This window comes from Podarcis pityusensis, assembly GCF_964106645.2.
Source record: "Podarcis pityusensis genome assembly, chromosome: 8".
Classification (NCBI taxonomy): Eukaryota; Metazoa; Chordata; class Lepidosauria; order Squamata; family Lacertidae; genus Podarcis; species Podarcis pityusensis.
Window position 1 is genome coordinate 24,650,347 of NC_138033.1, and position 11,914 is coordinate 24,662,260.

General features: G+C 45.5%; 1 protein-coding gene across 4 annotated transcripts; it reads left to right on the forward strand.

The window, feature by feature from the left end:
• Positions 1 to 216: 216 nt before the first annotated feature.
• On the forward strand, positions 217 to 10,898 carry LOC308482562 (veficolin-1-like). Of its 4 annotated transcripts, none has more exons than XM_081015787.1 (8): positions 217 to 375; positions 2,243 to 2,383; positions 3,557 to 3,610; positions 5,470 to 5,514; positions 6,354 to 6,490; positions 8,386 to 8,515; positions 8,800 to 8,934; positions 9,566 to 10,898. In XM_081015787.1, exons 1-8 carry the CDS (start codon positions 276 to 278, stop codon positions 9,811 to 9,813), a joined length of 990 nt encoding a protein of 329 aa, XP_080871913.1. In that variant the 5' UTR covers positions 217 to 275; the 3' UTR covers positions 9,814 to 10,898. The 4 variants fall into 4 exon arrangements, with proteins under 4 accessions (XP_080871913.1, XP_080871914.1, XP_080871915.1 ...); XM_081015788.1 differs by having other exon boundaries at positions 6,357 to 6,490; XM_081015789.1 differs by lacking the exon at positions 9,566 to 10,898 and adding an exon at positions 9,386 to 9,559.
• The last annotated feature ends 1,016 nt before the right edge of the window (positions 10,899 to 11,914 follow it).

An 11,914-nucleotide genomic window follows, 5' to 3' on the forward strand; every position in this document is an offset into this window, starting at 1 on the left:
TTGCTGATAAGAGAGTATTTCACAAGTAAGTGTTTTTAAAGCTATAAGGGTTTCCTTGGAGGGTCCTCAAGTGGTGCAAACTTGCCAACTTACACTTAGTTTTTCCATTGTGATAGGCAGACCCAGGAACACTGATTGATTACGCAACTGGGAGGACTTTGGTATTCTCCGCCTTGTTCTGCCTGCTTGCGCAATGGAAAGCATTTAAGGGACAAAGCAGTCCTAACTTTAAAAAGTGGCTGGATGAGCACCGGAGGCGGCTGCCAAAGGACAAGATGGCAACCTGGATGAGCCTTTTCTTAACTCAGTTGACCTTCATTGCTGCATCTATAAAGGGCGGCTTGGCAGAGGAGCCAGAAACTAGCTGCTGTGCACGTGAGTGTGACTTGGAAGGGGGCAAGAGGTGTTTGTAGAAATGGCAAATGCTCAGCGCCAGCCTTCATCGGGCTCTTCTGTGATGACAGAAGCTGCCTTAAACCAAGACAGACCATTGGTCCATCTAGCTCAGTCTTGTTTTCAAAGATGCTGTATGGGGGTTTAGGCAAGGAGTCTCTCCTAGCCCCACCTGGAGATGCTGGAAACTGAACCTGGGACCTTTTGCATGCAAAGCAGGTGCTGTCCGACTGAGCTACATTCTTTCCTTAGCCGATTTATCTGAGGACTGGCAATGGGGTGATTTCCATCCCCATCAGGCTCTCTGTCTAGACAGCAGTGTGTGCGTGCGCATATGTATGCACACAGCACTGCCAAAATGAGTGAGAGTGCAAAGAAACTTTGCTTGGTGGTGGATGGATCCGATTCTTGAGCTGGGGGTTAGCTACCCCTTTACCTCTCCAGAGTGAATAGCCAGCAACCAGTCTTGCTAACATGGTTCAGAATCCTTGTCTCCAGAGCATCTTTAATTTCATTGTTTTGCATGGGCACAGCCCTGATGCTAGAATGCTGCAGGTGGAGGTCTGGCACATCCTTAATTGCCCTGGGTGGGGCTAGCTAAGATGCGCTGGCTGTGCCCAGTGATTCACCAGGATCTACCCACTGGGCATATCTAGAAGTGTCCCTAATTTCATCTGTCACACACTGAAGGGTATGATCTCGACAAGGCTTGTTTGACATGTCAGAGTCCATTTGCAGTGACTTCGCCGAAATTAAAAATAGCAGTGCCTGTCAATTGCCTTGTAGCTGAGGCAGTAGTGTTATGGTCAGCTGACAAGCTTTTGGGATGGAATTGATGAGCCCTCATAAATAAAAATTATATTATTACCTGTACTTCACCCTGAGATCCTAGGGTGGGTTGCTACAAATTAAAACACAGCATAGAATCAGTGAATTGTAGGGGTGGAATTCCAAAACCCAGGATGCACAAACAGATAATTCCAGGATATTGTGTCTGAAAGATACCAACACAGTAAACACAGTCTTTTTTTAAAAAAGGAAGTTACCAAAAAAATACAATCATTAAAAGAGGTTGGATCCTGAAAATATGCTTCTCCCATGTGAAAGTTGCCTCTCTAGCATTCCCCCAAAGCTGTGTAGTGAATACAGCTCTGTGGGGAGAGAGTTCTACAACTTGGGGACTGCGACATAGTGCCTTCTCCTGAGCAGCCCCCCCTCAGCTTTTGAGGGTGGTGGAACAAGCAAGAGGGGACCCTCTGCTGATCAAACACCCGGGGGGGGGGGGGAGGTCTGTAATAAAGAAGGTGGTCTTTCAGATATTTGTGACCTGATTTGTTTAGGGCTTTAAACACTAACACCTTGAATTGGTCCTGTAAAACAAAAGCATCTAGCCTGAAACTGAATTTCAGTGTATAGGTACAGCCAGGGACACCTGCACCTGAATAACAAAGAGATGCTGTATTAGGCAACACCCCCTCACCAGTCCTGCCTTGCACCTTCCTTGAGAGCTTTGGCCTGGCTGAAAAGTGTACTTCAAGATAAGTACCCATTGGCTTGGATCAAGAGGGGTCTGTGAGCATGTGTACAAGGTAGCTACCATATAAAGGTACAATTCACATTCATTGCTCTGCCCACCCCTGAAATGTGGCCCCTAGCAGGTTAACTTGAAGGAAAGTGGCTCTCAAGTTGTGCTGGAGTATAGGAGCAGCTCTGACCTTGAATGGCTCCTGATCTTGAATGCACAGGATCCTGCCGGGAAACAGAAAACTTTGCCTTGTGACCATCAAGCTCTCAGAAAGCTGTGGCCCTAGAACCCTGTTTGAATCACTGCACCATTTTTGTTTTCCAGAGCTAAAAGGGCTGTCTGAGTGTGGGCCAGAGAAGAAATTCTTTTTCCAAGGCCAGCCTGGGACTCCCGGGATCCCTGGCATACCGGGAACAATTGGATCACCTGGAGCTAAGGGAGATCCTGGTCCTCTGGGGCCCCCTGGTAAGAGGACCCCATCGATATCCAGGTGGAGAAGGCCACTCGCCCTTGCATTTCCCAATTGAAGTGTTGCTGTTGTTTGCATTTCTATCCCACCTCTTTCTCCAAGGTGCTAAAGGTGGCATCCCTGTTTCTCCCCCACCTCATTTAATCCCCACATTAACCTTGTGAAATAAATTAGGCTGAGAGGCACTGACTGCCCAAAAGGTCACCCAGTGGGCATGGTGAAATGGGGATTTGAGCTCTGGTCGCCCGGGTTCTAGATTGGCACTCCAACCACTAAACCTCACAGATGTAGAAGCAGCTGGACTCTTCTGTTGTTTATGCTTAGCACAGTCACCATCAAAAGTAGCACCCTCAAAAGATGGGGCACAGCAGTTAGACTACCCCTTCTTCTGTAGCGATAATTTCCCCTTTCCAGATAATTTCCCCTTTCCAGAATTTCTTGCTTCAAAATGAACTCAGAAGAGCTCATTTACCCTCCTCTGTCCGATCTCAGTGTGGAGTTGTTGGGTGGCCAATGCTGTGGCATCCTGATCTTGTTTGACTCCCAACTCTGATATGCAGGGAGATAATGCATCTCTGCTGGGAGGGGATTCCAACAGTTAGGGAGCCGTGACTGAGAAGGCCCTGCTATGAGTCACTGTGACACGAGCCGTAGTTAAAGGTGGAACCAGTTTGGTTTTTTTCTGGGGGTACACAGGGGTACCCATACCCCTAAACATTTTGTGAATCTAAGTTTGGCCTCATTGAGGAGCAGTATTTCAATAGGAGTAGGAAAATGAAAGTACCCCTAAACATTTTTTTTTAGAAAACAGCACTGGGTGGAACTATTGGCAGGGCAGATCTCAAAACTAGGACTGGTATATTCCTGGGAGAGGCGCTACTTCAAGTATGCTGGCCCCAAATTAATCTAGGGCTTTTTCATTCCTGGTGGTCTTTATACGAGCTACTATTTAAGAACTGATGCCTGAGTTTGCTTTCCACCCCCCTCTTCCTTCCTCCTCCTGTTTTCCTTTTGTGTCGCCTCTTTTGGGGTGTGAGCTGAGCCTGTGAGCAGAGACTGCCTTGTTTTAGCTGATTGTGCAAAAGCTGCTCTGGGAGACTTTTCAACTGAAGAGCGGGTTAAAAATGCTTCACTTAAATACATACATAAAACCCTTCTCTTTCATTCAGGTGAGAAGGGCTCCCCTGGAGAGCATGGAAAAGCTGGACCCAAAGGAGACAAAGGTACAAGAGGCATTTCTTCTAACTCTGTGGACCAAACTAGATAGGATGATTGGCCCTGGTTTGTTTTTTCTTTTCAAAATTGGTGGTGGTTGTGTGTGTGCGTGCCCTTAATTAGGACTGTAGCACAAGGTGGAGAGGGGTTTAACCCTTCACCATAACCATGGTTCTAGTCTGCATTGTAGGGGTCCTGGACTTGCTGTTTTTTTCTTTGGTGTCCGTGGGAATTTCCCTCCCCATGCAGACAGCAAGAACAGGGGGAGAGATCCAGATCAGGACAGTCAAGGGGTTCAAGAACCTTGACAGAACCTGAGAAGAGCCTGTCGGGAAGAGCCTGCCAGTGGCCCATCTAGTCCAGCACCCTGTTCTCGCAGTGGCTACCAAGGTGCTTGTGGGAAACCAAGTGGTTTCTGGGAACTGCCATTCAAAAGCATCACTGCTTCTAAAGTGATGGACTGGCTAAGTTATCATCAGCTCAATGCTAGGTTTAAGATAGATAACAAAAGAGAGTTTTGCAGACCAGCAATCACAATTCGAAAGGGATTTATTAGGTTCCAAGGTTAAAATTCTTTCTAAAATGTACAAATTATTACTTGAATGGGAGACAAAGGAGGAGTTGGTCAAGTCATCTATGATTAGTTGGGCTAGGGATGTGGGACACAATACTGATTTAAACTTATGGCAACGTCTATGGACAAACAACTTGTAATTTCCATCATGCTATACTTTAAAGGAAAACAATCTAAAGATGGTTCACAGGTGGTACTTGGCATCAAATAGGTTGGCAAAGATGTTTAAATCACAGAGTGATAAACGCTGGAAGTGTAAAAAACACACACAAAAACAGTAGGAACAAGTTGCCGCATGTGGTGGTCTTACAGTGTGATTAAAGAATACTGGGAAACAATTTATAACGAGCTCAAAAAAATGTTTACAAGATCCTTCCCTTCCTCCTGGGCATAACAACGTCTGAAGCCCCAAAGAACCAAATGAGTCTGTTGCCATATGCTACCACTGCTGCTCAGATTTTACTGGCACAAAAGTGGAAAACGGACGCAGTGCCAACAAAAGATGAGTGGCATCACAAATTGTTGGAGCTGGTGGCTATTCTACAAATAGAATAAGAAATAGAGATGACAAAAAACTGGAAGTTATATATAGAATATATGAAAAATCATTATAACAAGATAATTAACCTAGCAGGGTGTGAGTAGTTATAGCAGCGTAAGTTATAACAAGAGGTAAAGAGAGGAAGAATGAAATATTTAGATAAACAAGAAGACGAGGTGGGGAAAGGATTAGAATTTGTTCAATCTTCTTTTAAAGCCTTCCAGCCCTGTGGTGGTCACAATCTAACCTGTTCACAGCCTTGCAGTTATTTACTAAAGAAAGTGGGTGCAGCAGGATCCACCAGCACACAAGGACCAATCACGTGCTAAACGTCACATCTTGAGTTTAAGATTCTTTTCACATGTGAACTTGTTTTTATATCTGGAACCGTTTTTTAATTGTTGTTATTGTTTGTGCTTTTGCTGTGAAATTGCTTTGAGATACCTTACGGGAAGCGATTCATAAATGGCAGTAAATAAATAAATGGGCTGGCATTTGCAGGTGACACTAAGCCAAACCATGGTTTAGCCAAACATGTGAACATGTTGTTTCTCAGGAGAAGATTGTACCTCCCTGCTCCTTTAAACTCAGTACAGCACAACAGCTAAGCCAAGGTCTGGCTTAGCATGTGGTCTGAAGCCTGGGTTGTGGTTAAACTCTTTCCTTTACTGCATTTGAAGTGAGTGCTAGCTACATGTGACCCTCACACTGACCTCACTAACCAAAGGCTGTTTGTTTTCCACCCCCTATAGGAGAAGCTTGTGCTTTGGACTGCGGAGGCAGCTCCCAGCAACAAGGTAGAGCCTTTCCTAATCCAAGCCATGCTTATGCCCTATCTGCACAATGCATTTAAAGCAGGATCACACCACCATAAACAGAATCACCATTAACTGACAATAAAAAAGTATGAAAGGAAGGGCTTTCTGCCCAAGACTCTGGGAAGCTTAATAGAAAATACTGGGCTGTAGGAACCAATAGTCAGACCTGGGATAAGGCAGCTTCCTACATTCCTAACTTGTGCACAGGCCATAATTCATAACACCTGCTTTGCATGTGAAAAGTCCCAGGTTCAGTCCCTGGCATCTCCAGGTAAGCCTGGAAAAGACTCTTTTTCCAGAAAAGAGCATATGCTAGTCACTGTACGTAGATCAGCCTCCAACAACCTGGTGCCTTTCAAATGTTTTGACTACTGCTCCTGTCATTTCTGATCATACATATGCCATGGTGGCAGAGGCTGATGGGAGTTGGTCCATCTGGTGGGCACCAGGTTGGAGATGGGTGTAGAAAATACTAAACTACATGGACCAATGGTTTGATTTGCTTCAAAGAATTCTGGGCACTGTAGTTGACCCCTTGCAGAGTAACAATTGCCAGCAGCCCTTAACAGAAGACAGTGCCCAGAATTATTTGAAGGAAATCATGTGCTTTGAATGTGCTGCAAGGTAGAGTGTGTACGCAGCCTAGGTGTGCATACATGCATGCCTACCCACACAATCCATATAGTGGCAATTAGCCTTTGAGATTACAAGATAGCAGCTATTCACATCTCTTCAGTGGGAGTTAAGCACAAGTCAGTGAGAGGCATCTGCTCATCAGATGGCTTGTCGGCCTGATATAAATCTCCTTGTTTTTTGAGAAGGCCCAAGAGCCAAGAACTGCAAAGAGCTTCTAGACCAGGGCGAGACCCTAAGTGGGTGGTACACCATCTTCCCCACAGCTAAGAAAACACTGGCTGTCTTCTGCGACATGGAGACTGATGGAGGAGGCTGGCTGGTGAGTCTTACTGCCCCTGTGCAACCTGCCTGATAGCTCTAAAACAGGCATCCCCAAACTCGGCTCTCCAGCTGTTTTGGGACAACTCCCATCATCCCTAGCTAACAGTGGGAGTCAGTGTGGTGTAGTGGTTAAGAGAGGTGGACTCGTAATCTGGTGAACCGGGTTCGTGTCTCCGCTCCTCCACATGCAGCTGCTGGGTGACCTTGGGCTAGTCACACTTCTTTGAAGTCTCTCAGCCCCACTCACCTCACCGAGTGTTTGTTGTGGGGGAGGAAGGGAAAGGAGAATGTTAGCCGCTTTGAGACTCCTTCGGGGAGTGATAAAGCGGGATATCAAATCCAAACTCTTCTTCTTCTTTTAATAGGACCCGTGGTCAAGGATGATGGGAATTGTAGTCCCAAAACAGCTGGTGGGCCGAGTTTGGGGGTGCCTGCTCTAAAACAAGCCCTCCAAATGTTGCTGGACTACAAATATAACGAATATAACAAAATATAGTCATCAACGAATATAACGAAAGTAGTCATCAACAATAAATAGAGCATCTTGATGTACACAAATTGAAACAATCTCCACATAAACCATAAGATCTAAAAAACAAAGATACAAAATATATCTTAAAAACAGCAACAAACCCCCCACAACAACCCCCCTAAACAATATCTCAGACCAAGAGTCTGTTCTTAGCTTTTTGAAGCTGGAGTCAGTCAGGGCCCCACTCTCCCAGGCCAAGTGGAAAAGGTCTTCTAGGACTCACAACCAAGGTGGGTCCTGACTGTTGGCTACGCTGGCTGGGGCTGATGGGACTTGGAGTCCAACAACACCTGGAAGGCCACAGATGCCCCATCCCTGCTCTAGAAAGAAGACTGTGGCCATGGTGCTCACACTGTGCCTGAGGAATCTATGTCATTTCCATTGGGCACCTAGAACAATTCTGGCAATAGATGCTTGTTAAACATGAACAGCAGTAAAACTGTATGGCATCTCACTATACTGAATACAATAAGATGGGTCACTGGGGATTAAATTGGTCTTCTTTCATCACTGGCCAAAAAGATGTTACAGAAAAAGCTGGGTTTTTTGTTGGTACAGTGTACCTCGGGTTAAGTACTTAATTCGTTCCGGAGGTCCATTCTTAACCTGAAACTGTTCTTAACCTGAAGCACCACTTTAGTTAATGGGGCCTCCCACTGCCGCCGGAGCACAATTTCTGTTCTCATCCTGAAGCAAAGTTCTTAACCCGAGATACTATTTCTGGGTTAGTGGAGTCTGTACCCTGAAGCGTATGTAACCCGAGGTACCACTGTATTGTTATTGTAGTTAAGGGGTGAGTGATTCTGGAGATTAAGCCCATTCCTGTCACGAATGAAGGTCACCAATAGCTGCCCTCCTCCATGTGCATCTACCTTACACTACATAGGAGGTCTACAGAGATATTCATGGATGGAACTCAGATTCCAAACTGTGAGAAGCTCTAGGGTGGGAACAGGAAATCTCCAGCCCAGTGACCGTCGCACATCCCATTCACTGCCTAAGGTGAAATATGAATGTACCACCATGTCCCTCCCCCTTACCTGAAAAGCTGAAGAGACAAGATCTCTCCTGAAAGCAGCACTACGGCTTCCACCACCAAGGCGGCTGCTTCACCTTGCCTCTTTGCCAGGCTGCCTCTACTCTAGCCTGAAGGCCAAATGTGGCCTTCCGTGCCTCTCCATTTGGCACTCAGAACTGTCCCCGAGCCACACCTACCCACCAGCACTAATGACAATACAAAATGAACACCTGAGGCAGAGACCTTTTCATCCATCTAGAAAGGCTTGTAAAAGAAAAAAAAGGCTTCGTTTGTTTCTGAAAAGTACGGTTTCAAGAGAAAGCTTGGCCTGTCATCTTCCCAGGTGTTCCAGAGGAGACAGGATGGATCAGTAGATTTCTACCGTGGCTGGGAGTCCTACAAGAGGGGGTTTGGGAACCGAGCATCTGAGTTCTGGCTGGGCAACGACAACATCCATGTTCTCACTAGTTCGGGTAAGGCAGTTTTTGTGTTTCCAGTTGATGACTGGAGTATAGAACTCATGTGCCTTAGCATCTCCTGTGAGAAGAACCCATATTTACCAAAAGGCTCCCTTTTGCTACAGGTATTCCTGTCCTCTCTCGACTCTGACAACCCTATCCGGGTGCTTCCAGACTGACTATGGGGTGGGATTCAATCACATCCTAGCAAATTCGGGTTGCATAATAATAGATGATTGGGAGGGCTTGTGCAACAAACCCACTTCATGCTTCCAGTGACTTTTTGTGTTTCTGATTAGGGACACACCAACTGAGGGTTGATGCAGAGGACTTTGCCAAAGTCAAAACTTTTGCCCTGTATACAAGCTTCAAAGTCCTGAGTGAAAATGACAACTACACATTGACCCTGGGCTCTTACTCCAGTGGTGACATGGGTGAGTTACTGGGAGAACCACACTGGGTCTACTCAGCTAGTAAAATGGGCAAGTTCTTTCATCAATGGACAAACATCTATCATGTTTATGCAAATTATTTTGACATAGATACCATATTCCACAACAGTTTATCCTTCAGTCCTGTGTAAGACTATATCAAAGCTATTGGTTCTACCTCCGACCCATGTCTCAGTAGTTTTGTGTATTTAATCAGAGTCTCTTTCACTCCCTCTTAATGAGCTCAGCAAATGTGGATCGAAGAGAGCATGACCGGTTCGGTCGCACGGGGCACAGAGCTTTGGGGGCAGTGCAGCAGGCACCATAACTATGAAGTCCAATGGAAGGCAAGAGGTGTAGGGAGTGGATTTTGGTGATCACCAGGTGCCTTGGAATGTTTAAAAATGGAAAACTGAGGAGAGGTTGCATTGGCCTGTTACAATTTATTTTACAGTCTCCCAGATGGAGGCGTGGCTGGCTACCTGGGACCCCAAAATAGAAGCACTCCTGTTACAGGATGAGGATGTACTGCAACAATTTGTTGCAGATCCCACCTGTGCCTTGTATAAAAAAGAAGCCTTCCTTATGTATGCCAAGTAAATTCAAGACCTGCCTTTACATTCCACCTCCCCAGGAGATTCTCTATCTGTGCACGACAACATGCCATTTTCAACGCGGGACAAAGATAATGACAACAGTGTCTCCAGCTGCGCAGAAGTCTACACGGGTGCATGGTGGTATGGGGATTGTCATCATTCTAACCTCAATGGGCTCTATCTCAGAGGCGAACACAGCTCTTATGCCAATGGCATCAACTGGGCTGCTGGGAAGGGTTATCATTACTCTTATAAATATGTGGACATGAAAATAAGACCAGAGTAGGTAGTGAAGAAAAGGTCTAGTGTAGGCTGGGTGCTTTACAGCAGAGGGCCTGGGCACTACTTCAGCTTCAATCTCTTGTGCATTCTCCAGTTTTAACCCGTGAGGCAGCCTGAATTAGGAGACATCTCCACAAAGTTGACACCTGAGTTATCCTCCTTGCCCCAGGCTTGATCCAATAAGGTTATCAGTAAGGAATAGGGGAGCAGGCACCTTCTGTAGCCTTAAGTCAGGGATAGGGAAGGTGTGACTCTCTAGATGTGGTTGGGATTCCAAACTCCCTCCTATCAGCCTCAGCCAGCAGTCAAGGATGGTGGTTGTAGTCTAGTGACAGCTGGAGGGCCATAGTTTCCTCATCCCAGTCCTGCCAAACAATCTTTAACTGCAAACAAGCACACATAGTCCTACTTTATATTAGATCCTGAATCTACCCCTTCTGCAGAACCGCCCTTCCCCATGCATCCAATAGCTGATGTAGGTGGAAGATTTGGATACAAGAACTTGATTTAAAGTAAGCTACGTTACTGAGGATCTTGGTACAAGAAACTGTACGGATTGTGGTCAATGCATTGACAGCTATTTCTGATAACTCATAGCAGGCCAGCCTGAGATAGAACTGGTATAGTTGTGTGCTCACACACATATTTTTTAAGTCTTATTAAGGGCCTATCTCCTATGTTTCTTCACCACTTAACAAAACCAAACTTAAAAGCCATGACTTCTTATGGAAAATGAGACATAGAGTCATACCTCTGTATTGCAACCAGCCTTTATCTAGATATCCCCTACATCCCTAGGCAGGATAGGAGCTGCCTTCAAGAGCTCTTACAGGCTCAACCCTGTCAGGGCATGGTCCACAAACAATAAATGCTGACTATTTGGCAATTCAGAATGTATATCGCTTCTTAGGTTTGACTTTTGGCTGGAGAATGCCTTAGAATTTTTGCAGCTAGCTTGACAGAAGCAGTTATGGGGACAGCTGTTGCTTTCGGGGACTGTTGTAGCTCTTAATTATTAATATTATTTGTATGAGTATGTTAGCCTGCTCAACCTGTACATGAAAAACAAATAAACAGATTTTAAACAGACATGGTAAAATCTCTAGAACTCTCTTTTCAAAGATGATGATTCTTTAGGCTGCCCTTGGAATTTAAAGGAGTATAAAATACTATAACCATTCCCTACCCTGTACCATACCTGACCCTATAAAAATATGTCTCCTACATTTAGGAGGAGAGGGGTGGCCTTATATAATTTTGTGAGAAAATATTGGTAACAAATCTTGGTGGGCGGGGGGAACATGGCATTTGATGCAAAATTAGCCATTGGTAGTTTGGATTTCCATTAACATCCACATACGCAACATACCCTGTAGGAAACACCAGAAGTAAAATATACAGTCACATTCCATATCGAAAATGAAATAAAATTGCCAATATCATAATGCCATTACACAGATCTATGGTGCAACCACACCTGAAATACTGTGTAGTTCTGGTCACCTGCCTGAAGAAGGGTATTATTAGAGAGTTGGAAAAGATTCAGTAAAGGGCAAAAGATCAAGGAGTGGAGCAACTCTCCCATGAGGAAAGGTTGTGGCGTTTGGAACTTTTTAGTTTAGAGAAAAGATGAGCTGTAGGTGACAGAACAGAAGCTCAGAAACAGATACATGGAATGGAGAAACACTAGAACTTGCAAGGTGTCCTATGAACCTGAATGCGGAAGGATTCGAGACATATAATAAAGAAAAGTACTTTTCTTCACGAAGTTGTTAAAACTCTGGAAAACTCGCTCGCCAGAGGAAGCAGTGATGGCCACCAACTTGGGGTGGCCTTAAAAGAGGATTGGACAAATTCGTGGCAGCCGGGGGCTCCTGGCCAGGACGACTATGCTCTGCCCCAGAGGTCAGAGGCAATGGGGCTTCTGGATGCCTCCTCGAGGCATCTGCGTGGCCACTGCGAGAACAGGACGCTACCTGCCCTCTGCAAATGGGACCCATAACAATTAAAAGCCACTTCGTAATCGAAACAACATGTGAAACGAGGATAACATCCTCCACCCCCTCCAAAGCACACACAGATCTCGCGAGAGAACAGAAGACGTG